Here is a 13377-nt window from a genome sequence, read left to right as displayed (position 1 = left end):
TGACAATGGATATAATATTTAAAAAACAGGCTTTTTGGTTTTATTTATTGTATGCTTATATTTTCTTGCAACCAACATGACAGATTAAACTCAACAAATGGAACTAAGTAATGTTTTGGTGTTGTGATTTGATTTTAATGTGAAAATGACGAGTTTAAAAATAAAGTTGAACTGAACATGGCTTTGAATCATTGCTATTACAGAATATGTAATGGTGAAAGATTATATATAATATTAGCAAAAAGGGCAACAAGTGAATTCCCCGTTATTAGTTTAATGGGAGGATAAAAGTCTGATTTTGGAATCTGGCATATGGTTTGTCTCCTATAACTGTATTTATGACTTGTGATGCATGCTGGATTCATGTAGTCAGGAGGCATCCATGATGGGCCCCAACACAGCGATCGCTTCAATCTCAACAAGTCCCCCCTGTATAAGACAAAGTAAAGTTAAAATGACGTATAAACACAATGCAGAATTAAAGCATTTCCCTCGCTTTTTAACTCAAGTTGATCACTTTCAGTAAAGTAACAGCACATCTCTCCCCAAGAAGTCACATAATTTGAGGTATACTTCATCTCCATAGCTCAAACAGTGTGAGATGGATTGTGTGCCAAGTTTAATACTTGCACCACTGTTCAAACCTAAAAGTCTCTTATATTCACCAAGGATGCATTTATTTGATTAAAAGCAGTAATACTGCGAGACATTTTCACAATGTAAAATTTTTCTATTTTAATATCTTATAATTCCTGTAATGAATTAAATGTTCAGCATCTTACTCCAGTCTTCAGTGTCACATGATCATTCTAATTTCTCATGCTGATTTACCTTAGCAAACAGCTCTAACTAGTCGGTGTTTAATACTCACTCTGGGCAGGGCAGCTACTTGATAGGCAGCTCTTGCTGGGAAATTGCTCTTGAAAACTTGAGAAGAAAAAAACACAGAAATTAAGACTTTGGGAATATCTGTGTTCTTTACTGATGACAAAGATTAAATCAAACTGCCAGTAAAGTTGAGCTATATAAGATATAATCTTCATTTGGTGAAGTTACTTCTATTTCACTGCTGGTCATATGCTCTTCATACAACCATCTATGTGACAAATACTAATCTTGAATCTTAACTACTGTAGGTCTTGTGATAATGAAAAGCAGCCTCTTATGTCTGTGTTTATATGCATCATTAATTGCATCATAAGTTTTTAAGAGAGAATGACATGAATTCAGCTCAGAGTATTTGTTGACGCTGCAGGTTTGCATGTCTCATCACGGAAAGTTCTGTGTGGCAGGAGGCAGTGATGATGGGTTGTCCTCGTAAAGAGGAGGCTTTAGTTTCACAGAACTGCACTGTATCCCTTTACACGCAGACAGGATAGGATTACCCATCAGCTTTGTGTTTAAGAGGAAATACCCAGGGATGCACAGAGGCATCATTGTGGAACATTTGAATAATCAATAGAGCATTAGCACTGAAGTGCAGGATGGGTAGTAAAGTTATTTTAGGGAAGGTATATACAGGGAACACAAATGTCATGATTGTTTTTAATTCCACAATGAAGGACACCAATGTCATTACCAATTATGAGGTTTTCTACATTAGTAAGACTGCTGAAACTGTAAGGCAGATCTGTGTTTGTATGTGTAGATGACACTCTGTGATGAATTATTCCACCATGATTCTTTAATTCATACTCACACTGCTTGTAAACATCGTTGACATTATTGAAGTCATTAATGTCTGCCAACAACACTGTGGTTTTGACAACTGCAAAAAAAAAAAAAAAAAAAAAAAAAAATATATATATATATAAATCTAAAAATACAGTTTATAAAACGCCTGAAAATTTGTAAGAAAGAACTGACATGTTAGAGGAATAGTTCACTCAAAATATAATATAATATAACTATAATAATAGTGTTCCTGTGGCTCAAGTGGTAGATCATTTTGTTAGCAAGCAAACAAGCGCAAGGCTGTGGGTTCGATTCCCTGGGAACACATGATGGGTAAAAATTCATAGCCTGAATGCACTGTAAGTCGCTTTGTATAAAAGTGTCTGCTAATTGCATAAATTTAAATTTAATATACATTTGCTGAAAATGTACACTCAGGCCATCTGGGATGTAGATAAGTTTGTTTCTTTATTAGAAAAAAAAAAACCTAGAGAAATGTAGCATTACATCATTTGCTCTGCAATGTGTCCTCTGCAGTGAATGGGTGCCGTCAGAATGCGAGTCCCGACAGCTGATAATAACATCACAATAATCTACAAGTAATTCACATAACTACAGTCCATTAGTGAGTGTCTTGTGAAGTGAACAGCTGCATGTTTGTTAGAAACATCCATCATTACAACATTTTTAACTTTAACCCATTGCTTTGGGGTCCCATTTAAATATTTTGGGTGAACTATTAATTTATGCTGGTGATACTTGATGATTTACCATTTTCATATCCACATCCAGCAGCTTTCAGAATCTCCCCCATGTTAATGAGTGCCTATGAAGTTTTAAGGAAAAACACTGAAACATGCACAACTATACTTAATATATTAATTACTTAAAATACAATTCTAATCATGATTGTGCAAAACGTCAGCATTTATTTAAGGGCCACTATATGCGTTTTGTCACCTGCTTGGCCTGAGCCTGCACTCCTCCCACCACCAACTGTCCACCAACGTCCATGCCGATCTGTCCCGAGATGTACATTGTACGGTCCACCAAAACAGCCTGGCTGAAAGTAGTAGCAATATAACTTTAATGTGAATTAATAGTGAACTCTGATTTTGGAAGAAAAATGGACCTTTTACTAATCTACATTAAAATGCATTGTGGGAAATGTTGTCTTCCTCTGCCTTCTGCTGGCACAACCAGTGCACTGCAGTTATAACTAGCTAAACAGCCAAAAATGTTTTCTTGCTTTAAAGTTGGGGATAGTATATTTGGATATTATTAATCATAAAATGGATACTGAATATTATATAAACTAAAATATCACACAGTAGCATTACAGACCACACAGATCAAGTGCAAGTTCAGCTTGAGTTCATAGTCCAAGACAGTGCCAAGTCCAAGTTAATATGGGTCTAATTCAAGACAAGTTCAGTAAGTTTAAGTTATATAATGCAAAGCTTAATGGCAGTTGTTTTAGCACAACGTTTACACGACTGCAAGTTAATAGGTCAACTCATACATTTAATCTCATCAATATTGATTCATACTGGTTTCAATCATGTAATCCGCTGGGCATAAAGTGCATTGCATATAATAGAAATTATATGCAAAAACATTACACTAATCTAGTGCCAGTAATATTTTCCAGAAAGCCATTTTTAACATAACCATACTGTTAAAGCAGAGCAAACCACATTGACCTCTGGTCATGTCAATGAACTTGACACCTCCTCCTCTTTCAGTCTATTGGTTAAAACATCAACACCCACATTGTAACCACTTTCAATGAGACTTGGGTCTCTGCAGAGCAAAAGTGGTTTTTTATGACCTTGTGGGTGTTTTCAAACTGCTGGGTATTTCTAAATCATGCAATCACCCCCCTTACCTAACCCCACCCCTATGAGGGAAACAATATGACGTCAGCCAATCATGTATCATGGTCTTAAAACACCCTGATCTCCTATTACTCTTGCTTTCAATAGCATTTTATGCAAAATAAATAAATGAAAACATAAATTAATTAAATAAATAAAAATAAAAAAGCTCTCACATCTGTAAATGTTATTTATTTTTTTCATTTTTTGGAGAAACCTTTTTATATTTTTATAAAGGGGGTTGAAGCCTCAAGTTAAAAATGATAAAACGGTGGTATTATGGAGCGTTACAGAAATCTGATCATAATGCATGAATAAAATCGCTATTTTACAGTTTACAACAGTTTTGAATCTAAACGCTATTGCTAATGCTAGAAGACTCTTACCTGTATATGCCTTGTCTAATAGGGGCTTTAGGTGTATATGGGATTTTTCTCAGAATAAAAGCCATCCCATCCAAACAGTTTATGAAAAGTAAGTCGCACCAAATCCCTGCAAAGTTGCTGAGTGCGCTTTGTAAAGACACGCCCCGAGCCAACATTACATTGCAGCCTATGTCAGCTCTTTTGTTGCTCAATGCATAGCTGGTGGTGGTCTGCTGAGGAAGGTTAAGATGCTGGTTTGACAGGACAGGAGAGCACAGCAGACTCTCTCTCACCTGTAGGGCCCGATGGCGGCTGGAGCAGCTGCAGTGTGAAGGATCTTCCTAATAACAGCAGACATCTCTGAACACTGAGATCCCGACGACACACGCCGTGAAGCACAACCGTCAGTAAACTTCTGCTCGAGTTAATGAATTTGAAGCGTAAAGCAGGTTTGTTGGTACTCACTTCCAGAAGGCGTCAGCGATTCCTACCATAACGACCCACATATAGAGACACTACACGTGTACTATACGATTATTCAGTACCATGTCGCACAGTAGGGAACTATATTTAGAAGAAAGTTAAGGAAAGGAAATTAACTGTCGACAGAACATCTATGGTTAAACAATATGATACAGGTCTTTATGCATGTCACATGACAGAATAAATCAGAGCTCTGTGTAATAGAGTGATTACGGTAATTCATGTAACCATTCAAGAAGGTCAGTATCTTCATCTTCTGTTTTCTTAACCTGTTATCTGTCACCCCGTCCCGAATAAGGGACACCTACGTTGACTATACTATATCGTTGGAAAGGTCTAGGACTCCCAAATATATATTTTTTATATATTTATATAAATTTATATATATATAATATATATGTTTTTTTTTTTTTTGCTCTCAAAAAGAACAATTTCTATTTAAAAAAATAAAAACCTGACCTGAGAAGTATTATTCTTTTTTTTTTTTTTACAAATTCTAGGACCTTTTTGTTTGGTTTATCTGTGTATTTAATAGTGTTTCAATAGTGTTCTCTGTATATTTACCAATATTAACCATGTTGTTAAATAAGTCCGCATGGGGTGTAAGGAGACAAGTAACAGACCTTTATTCAATAACTCTATGCAGAGTGCAAAAAATAACATACATTGTGAATAACACAATAAATTAGAGTGTTCAGTAAAAATGTGCCTATGTGAATGACAGAGTCTGAAATAAACTGATATAATTCACAACTGCAGGAAATGTAAGGCATTGGTAACATCCCTAACTATTTAATGAATAAGCTTTTGTAAAAAAAAAAGAAAAAGAAAGAAAAATCATTAGCAAACTATACTTCAAATCAACTCAGATTTATAGACATCATCAGTCCACAATCAGGGCATAAACACTGTGAGAGTCATTTTAATGTCTATTTAAAACAACTCATCCTTCTCTGAAAAGATTCAGCAACTGGTTTAGGTCATTCACATTACTGGCATTGTTACATTACTATGTCCTTGAGTTGCTGTATTGCTTTTGGTAGGTATGAAGACTCAATAGGCCTAGTAACGACGGTACCATTACCATAATGAGAAACACAAAATCACTGCATTGAAATGAATCAATCTTTGAAAAAGACCAGAAGAGAGAGAGAGACAGTTCAAAGCCAAGCAACCCCTGAGATAAAGTGAGAACTTTAAAATGGGGCACAGGAAAAGTAGTTCTCACTTCCTCACACAAATACTTGCCACAAGTTATCAAAAAGCCAGTGGCAGCAAAGAGAACATAACACGTCACACGCAAACATTCAGAAACCGAGAAAATGACATTCAGCATAAATAAGCCATGCATATTAACAAAACTGTGGACCGATATTTCAAACCTCACTTTGTGGCAAGGAATTTTGATGGGATGGAAAGCACAGCTGCAGGAACGGTCCTGTTTCTTTCATAATTAATACCAGTAATGATGACTGTGGCATCTCTACTCTAAAATGGTCCCACATTAGCAGAATACTAACCCATAGCTTGGTGATGCAAACTTCAAAAAGAGGGTTATCAAGCGCTCGAAGGCATTCTCGACTTTTGATTGTCTTTGGTTTAGTAATCCATTCACACTAAAAATGACTTTGCAGCAGCCCAACCAATATTTCTTAAGAGTTCAGCCACAAAACTTCACATTTTCACAGTAATTTTCACCTTGGATTAATTTACAGTATTAAGAAAGTATGAACCATGGATGTAGAGATGGCTTGAAAGTTAAAGAAGAAAAGCCTAAACTTCATAACAATAGATAGTGAGACTGATTAGAGTGCGAATAATTTGTTCCGTTTAAAGTGAATTCCGAATATTGTGACTTCTGAATTCAAATGAACTAACAAATCGTGATTTTATGTTTTATACATCCACTGGGACAAACAGCGGGGGTCTAGAATAAGACGCATCAGTACAAAGATTGAACACAGATCTGGCCAGCCAGCTTTGAAGCTTCAGCATCTGTGAAGTGGGTTAGAAGTTCTGCTGCCGGCGTTTCTTCGCATCCATGGCGTCAAGGATGGGTTGCCTCTTGGCTGTGTAGCGCTGCCGCAGTTCTTCAATCTCTCGCTCCATCATGGGGTCCAGAGCAGTAAGGCGCATCTGGAGCTCATCATAATCGAGGTTTTTCAGCTTCACAGACAGAAACACACAGTCATTCATTTTATTCGATTTTATGCACAAACAAGAACATCATCAGAGCACTTACAAAATCAAAATCTCCATCTTGTGGCACTTTCCAATTATCAGGGAAAGCGGTCTTGGAAATTAAACACGGGTCCTGCTGGTTGTGATTGTAACCTTCTTGTGCTTTATTTGAGTCTTGTTTGTCGAAGTAGTCCATGAAGGATGGACGCTGAATTTGCTGAGATGTAGGATTTCCTGTTTCAAGGAAAAAAACAAAACATCAGATTAAACGTTTCTCAAAGCACCACAACAGTGTTGACGCTAAAGAAATAGACATAAATACTCACTCCTCATCGAGCCGAGATCTACCTCATCCTCATCATCTTCATCATCACTGTTAATGACCATGGTGCCCAGGTCAGACTCCAGCATGGTGCCGCTGTGCTCGATCATGGTCTGAGCGCCGTCGCTCATGGTGCCTGTGGCTCGCATGGTGCCAGCGCTCTCTGAACTAGACTTCACCATGGTGTGGGAATCCACTTCCCCTTCCTCATCCTGCACAATGCAGTCACATACGACATCAGCTGATGTAAACCGAAGAACTAATAAACAACGTCGGTAAATAATCTCACAGAGTTCTCGTCATCCTCCTCCAGCTCTCTCTGCTGCTCCTGTTGTTTCTTGATCTTCATCTCCATGGCCTCTGTGATCAGGTCCCGCAGGATGCTCACCGGCTTAGCACTGGTTATAAATGGATGCTGCCGAAAAAGCCCCAAAATAAAACAGGGAATGAATGAATAGCAGTATGAATCATAAACAGGCACTAGTAATTAGCAATATCTTTGGCTCTTCCTATACCTGCAGCAGTTGAGTGGCCGTCGCTCTCTGCTCTGGGTTCTTCACCAGACATTTCTTCACAAAATCTGTGAAGTCATCACTCCACAGCTCTGGCTTGCGGAAAGTGGGTGGAGGGTTCGTGGGGATCATAAAAATAGCCTGATGACACAAAAAGAAAAAACAAGACGCCATCACCAATCAGTTTCTTTGTTGTAATCTCACATCAAGGACTTCTCACAACGAGCATGTTCCACTCACTCTCATTGGATGAATGTCTGCATAAGGAGGCTTTCCTTCGGCCATTTCTATGGATGAGATGCCGAGAGACCAAATATCTGCCACGCAGTTGTAGCCGATCTCCTGGATTACTTCAGGGGCCATCCAGAAGGGTGTTCCTATAACCGTGTTCCTCTTCGCCATCGTGTCCTTTTGTGATTAGTTCATGAAACATGATAAATACGACCGGTTTGGATACACTTGACCGAAATTCATATTAGATGATCACGGATGAGAGAAAAAAAAATCATTTGGATACTTAGAATTTTAATGTCAATTATGGTTTTTTTAATAAAAACGAAATTGTCATTTTTAATGAATGACTTGGGCTCAATAATAAAGAAAAAAAGCCTGCTTTTTTTCTGAAAAAGCTAAAAATACAAAATGTATTTGTTTAAACCAACATGATTTTCACATGTCCACACTATGGAATTACACTTCTTTAAAAAAAAATAAATAAATAAATAAATAAAACCCCGCAAGTTTTATATGACCTTTTCTATTATTCTAAAATATAAAATATGTTAAGAAAAATGTTTATTAATGTTCAAACCTTTAACTAGCAGTTTATGCAAGTTCTACATTAAATCAAGATGGTTTCAATACGTACAGTGAGTTGCCCAGCCACTCCGAAATCAGCTAGTTTAGCATGGCCCTCTGTGTTGAGCAGAATATTCCCTGCTTTGATGTCTCTGTGGATTTTCCTCATGAAATGGAGATACTCCAGACCTTTCAAGGTGGATTTGAGGACTGTGGCGATCTCATCTTCAGTGAGCTTGTCAAGAGAGAGAGAGAGAGAATAAAAGTGTTATTTACCATGCAATGAAGTTCTGTAGTGTATTATTCACAGTTGTATTTTATTTACCGTTTTGTTACGCAGTCTGATAATATCAGACACCGATCCAGCACCACAGTACTCCATCACAATCCACAGATCTGTGTTCTTGAAATAGCTGCCATAGTACTTCACCACATAAGGACTGTTAAAATACAAGAAAACAGTGCCTGCAGCATTGGGAACGGTTCCAGTAGTGAGAGTTCAGTAACACGTTACTTTTTATTCATCAAAAGGCTGTTTTACCTGTCACATTGCTGCATTATGGAGATCTCTTTGATAATCTCCTGCAGGTCTGATTCGACAGGAACCTGTTTAATGGCCACAACCTGGCCTGATTCCTTGTGAATGGCTTTAAAAACACTGCCATATGACCTGAAGTAAAATGAAAAAAAAAAAAAAACATTAATTATATGGCATTTTTATACAAAACTAATGCACACAACATCACTTTAGAAGTATAATGTTAATACACACCCTTCTCCAAGCTTTTCAAGGACATCAAACACTTCCTCTGGCTGCTTGGTGAGACTGTCTTCACTGAGTTTTTTTAGTTTACTGTCATGAACAAACACAATTGTAGTTTATTTAATGCATAAAACGTCACGAGTCCAGACACCTATAAACATGACAACAACTGGTCTCGTAGATTTAGTTAATTACGAACATTAAGATATTAACTCAATAATCTATTCTAGTTCGTTAAATGATCTGCCGTTTCAGTTTGGTTAGTAAAATGAGGCCTGTAAATATTAGCTTGACTGATAGCCAAGCTCATCTTTTCACTTACTTTTTGGGCACCGAATGCTCCATTCTTGTTATTCTAATGATCAGGTAATTTCCGATTAATATCCTACACACTCTGTTCACTCGAAAGTTAAGAAATAAAGCAATAACACATGATTTGTTTGGACTTTCAGGAAGCACTATCTGTCTTTCCGTGCCGCCGCTAACAGCTACGCGAAGCGAGCTGACGTGTGGGATTTTCCGTGATAAACTGCACTTCAGAATAAAAGTCCTATGAGCGTCATCGTTAAAAGGGTCAAAATAAGTTGCTACAAAGAACATTGTGTTTTGTATTTGGTGTAATGAAATGTGATTATGCGGTTTAAGGTAAAAAAAAAAACCCATTAATTTCCATATAATGTACATTATTGTTGCTCCTCTATGCTCCGCCTATCCAGTGCTTTATGATTGGCTGAATACCTCAAGCGTGTGACAGACATATTATGCCCATCGTTAAATTATGCCCATCGTTAAATTACATCGTTATATTATGCTCATCGTTAAAAGGGTCAAAATAAGTTGCTACAAAGAACATTGTGTTTTGTATTTGGTGTAATGAAATGTGATTATGCGGTTTAAGGTAAAAAAAAAAAACATTAATTTCCATATAATGTACATTATTGTTGCTCCTCTATGCTCCGCCTATCCAGTGCTTTATGATTGGCTGAATACCTCAAGCGTGTGACAGACATATTATGCCCCTTACCATAAATGTGCTTACAGCCTGTTACAAAAAGTGGTTTATGTTTATATAACTAATTTTGCCCTTCATGACAACTGTGAGGGTGGCATTTTTTTTATAACTCCATTTAGTTGATAAATTGCAGTTTTAGTCACTTCTGTGTTGGTTTCACGAGAGAGATCGGAAGGTTGCCGCTCGGTGTAGATGCATTGAAGGCTACTCTGCAGGTTCAGGAAACAGTCCTCCATAAAATGCGCTCCACACATCTGAATATTAGTAACAAAGTAGTTTTGCTTTCACAATGAAATAAACACAACATGGCTGCTGGGGCAACAAACAATACTACTGCAAGAATATAAATTATTCTTCTTTCTCTGCGTGAACATTTGGGGGTGTTATGTGGGGGCATGTTTAAACGAAGCGTTATAGGAGGGTGTGGACAAGTCTTTACTTTTATAAAGAATATATCTTTTGGTTTGAGACTTTAGTCTTTGCAACTTTAGGGATTTTATCTATGCACAAACACTAGCTTGTAACACTCCAAAGAGAAAGGGAAATTTGAAATTGCAGAGGCAGAGGCTCAGTGAGGTTGCAATAATTGAGACTCTCATTTACAGTGTTGCAGCAAAAAATAAATTATACATTAATACCATGCATCGATTCAGTGGCCAGGTTGACAGTTTCAGTAGATTTAATTTAGTTTCATATTTATGGACAGCTATTAAATGTTGTATAAAATATTCCTTGAGAGATCAAACACAAGTCTGATGACAAGTCCTGATGACCCGACGGTAGCTGCTCGCATTTCAGCCTGTCTGAGTGACATTTCCCGCTGGATGAATGACCATCACCTTCAGCTTAACCTTACAAAGACTGAACTACTGGTGATTCCAGCTAACCCATTGATTCATCACAACTTCTCTATACAGCTGGGCTCGTCAACCATAACTCCTTCGAGGACAGCCAGAAACCTAGGAGTTGTGATGGATCATCAGTTAAGCTTCACTGACCACATTGCTACAACGACCCGGTCCTGCAGGTTTGCCTTATACAACATTAGGAAGATTAGACCCTTCCTGTCAGAGCAAGCAACCCAACTTCTTGTCCAAGCTCTTGTTCTCTCCAGACTGGACTATTGTAATGCTCTCCTGGCGGGCCTTCCTGCATGTACTGTCAAGCCTCTGCAAATGATCCAGAATGCAGCAGCGAGGGTTGTCTTCAATGAGCCAAAAAAAGCTCATGTTACTCCCCTCCTCATCAGGTTACACTGGCTACCAGTAGCTGCTCGCATCAAATTCAAGGTACTGATGCTTGCCTACAAGACAACCACTGGCACGGCACCAACTTACCTAAACTCACTGGTTAAATCCTATGTGCCCTCCAGAAGCTTGCGCTCTGCAAGTGAACAACGCCTTGTGGTGCCATCCCAAAGAAATTCAAAATCACTCTCACGGACCTTTTCCTGGACTGTGCCCAGCTGGTGGAATGACCTCCCAATCTCAATTCGTACAGCAGAGTCTTTACTCACTTTCAAGAAACATCTAAAGACTCATCTTTTTCGCCTGCACTTAACCTACTAACACCAGTACTTTTCCTTTTCTTGTCTTTTTCATTTAATAAAAAAAAAAAAAAAAAAAAAAAAAAAAAAAAAATTATATATATATATATATATATATATATATATATATATATACACCTGCCTTTGCGTTCTATACTAGACTAACTGAGACTTGTCATGGCACTTGTATTCTGTTGTTGTTCTCTTGTTGACCTGACTGCTTCTATTGTTCTCATTTGTAAGTCGCTTTGGATAAAAGCGTCTGCTAAATGATTAAATGTAAATGTAAATGTAAGTCTCCTCTGCACTTGTTCCCATGGGGTGAAATGAGGCTGATGTATGCAGTTTCAAACATATACCCTAATGGTGTTCAGTTTGTACAATTGGTTAGTTTCTGACTGTTTATGATTGGCTGAGCAGTGTTTCAGGATACAACAATGGGCCCTTTCTCTATGTATCCAGTGGTGTCAAAAGTACTGGCATTCATTACTCAAGTAGAAGTATAGATACTAGGGTTTAAAAAGACTTTTGTAGAAGTTGAAGTATCAACTCAAGCTTTTTACTCAAGTAAAAGTGTAAAAGTACTGGTTTAAAAAACTACTTAAAGTATAAATGTAAAAGTAATGTAAGGGAAAAAAATGCCATTAAGAACAAAAGCTTAGGCCGCACCACAGAGGCCTATTGTGCACTACCCCACCGCCTCAAAAAACATTTTTCTAAAGGCCATAGGCCATAATGACTATAATGTTATATTAAAATGTTCATGTTTAAAAATTTGGGATGCACTAGGCTTCCTGTTTCAGCCGCATATATGAAAATACAAAAATGGTGTGCACATCCCAAACACCCAATTAGGACACAGGTGCAAGACAACTAAATGATATAGACAAATAAAGAAGTGAAGTCTGAACACTGAAAACTACTGCTCCAGAGGAATTTAATCAAGCAACGTTTCGACCTTCAGGTCTTCATCAGCTGCATATATGCCCATTTAAAATGAACGCACTTTAGTACAATGCAAATACATTAAAGGACTAGAGATATGATGACTAGTTGCCAATAAGTATTGTTATGGTGCAAAAAGTCAAACTTCAGAGGCTTGTCATCAATAACTTTTAATGGAATGTAATTTATGTACATCCAAGATTAGCTGCAGGAATCTGCGAGGGCAATGGACAAGAACATTGGTGCAGGCTTAGTAACAATTACTCTTGTATCGTTGTCTATTTACAGTAAACATTATAGTGCTGTCAAAATGAATGATTAATCCAAGTGATTAATCAAAAACTAAAACTGAAAAAGAAATCATAATCCTGATACTTTCTTGATTGATAGCTTCTTGTATTTGGTACATACGTCTGCTATGTCCAGTGTTCGGGGGGTAACGAGTTACAAAGTTGGTATAGCCTACTTATCACAACATTGTCAATCGCATCGTCAATCGAAAACGCTAATTTATTAAAACGTCTCGCTACCGAACTACCTACAGTAGCTTAATTTGTCGAGGACGAAGAAAAAGCACTCATTTGGTAAATGAGCCAGTGAGAAATAATAAGTTTTAAGTAGGGTCCAGTGCCTTTTCAATACTTTTAAAATGGTACCGGCTCCTAAACGGTGCCTGAACCGATACTTTAAAAAAAAGAACCACAAAAAAACTATGGATAACTTTAAAGAACATTACAAATATTTAAAATAAATCCATAGCTTGTTGTGCAAGTTGTGCTTCCCTTAATCTAAGGCTAATAACTATATTTCACAATCTGTGTCATTATTTAATACAAAACCACACATAATGTTTCTGCTGTATCTCTGTCACTCACTCTGATATAAAAGTTAACATGAGT

At 37.4% G+C, this 13377-nt stretch overlaps 2 protein-coding genes across 3 annotated transcripts; both read right to left on the bottom strand.

Moving 5' to 3' along the window:
- Positions 1-17: 17 nt before the first annotated feature.
- rida (reactive intermediate imine deaminase A homolog) lies at positions 18-4542 on the bottom strand. 2 transcript variants are annotated; one of them, XM_052583253.1, is made up of 7 exons: positions 4382-4542; positions 4210-4283; positions 2635-2737; positions 2446-2500; positions 1700-1768; positions 872-927; positions 18-429 (listed from the first exon to the last, which is right to left on the bottom strand). In XM_052583253.1, the coding sequence occupies exons 2-7, from the start codon at positions 4272-4274 to the stop codon at positions 370-372; spliced, it is 408 nt and encodes a 135-aa protein (XP_052439213.1). In that variant the 5' UTR covers positions 4275-4283; positions 4382-4542; the 3' UTR covers positions 18-369. The 2 variants fall into 2 exon arrangements, with proteins under 2 accessions (XP_052439213.1, XP_052439211.1); XM_052583251.1 differs by lacking the exons at positions 4210-4283; positions 4382-4542 and adding an exon at positions 3938-4178.
- A 460-nt stretch (positions 4543-5002) lies between these two features.
- Positions 5003-9485, bottom strand: stk3 (serine/threonine kinase 3 (STE20 homolog, yeast)). The gene is made up of 11 exons (XM_052584696.1): positions 9298-9485; positions 8985-9065; positions 8754-8882; positions 8538-8652; positions 8283-8447; positions 7655-7822; positions 7418-7555; positions 7192-7317; positions 6907-7114; positions 6642-6814; positions 5003-6565 (listed from the first exon to the last, which is right to left on the bottom strand). The coding sequence occupies exons 1-11, from the start codon at positions 9318-9320 to the stop codon at positions 6407-6409; spliced, it is 1485 nt and encodes a 494-aa protein (XP_052440656.1). The 5' UTR covers positions 9321-9485; the 3' UTR covers positions 5003-6406.
- Positions 9486-13377: the final 3892 nt, after the last annotated feature.

Source organism: Carassius gibelio, chromosome B19, assembly GCF_023724105.1.
Source record: "Carassius gibelio isolate Cgi1373 ecotype wild population from Czech Republic chromosome B19, carGib1.2-hapl.c, whole genome shotgun sequence".
NCBI classification, from domain to species: Eukaryota; Metazoa; Chordata; class Actinopteri; order Cypriniformes; family Cyprinidae; genus Carassius; species Carassius gibelio.
The sequence above is the reverse complement of the archived record's forward strand: the minus strand, read 5'-3'. Positions and strand labels throughout refer to the sequence as shown.

Bases quoted from the DNA above. Each gene is read 5' to 3' on its own strand.
- rida (XM_052583251.1), bottom strand. From the start codon at position 4,092: ATGTTGGCTCGGGGCGTGTCTTTACAAAGCGCACTCAGCAACTTTGCA. The intron at 2,738-3,937 runs GTAAGAGTCTTC...TACTACTTTCAG, and splicing joins ATTAGACAAGGCATATACAG to CCAGGCTGTTTTGGTGGACC. The intron at 2,501-2,634 runs GTGACAAAACGC...AAAACTTCATAG, and splicing joins TGCAGGCTCAGGCCAAGCAG to GCACTCATTAACATGGGGGA.
- stk3 (XM_052584696.1), bottom strand. From the start codon at position 9,320: ATGGAGCATTCGGTGCCCAAAAA. The intron at 8,883-8,984 runs GTGTGTATTAAC...ATTTTACTTCAG, and splicing joins CTTGAAAAGCTTGGAGAAGG to GTCATATGGCAGTGTTTTTA. The intron at 6,815-6,906 runs GTGAGTATTTAT...TCCTTGAAACAG, and splicing joins AGATCTCGGCTCGATGAGGA to GAAATCCTACATCTCAGCAA.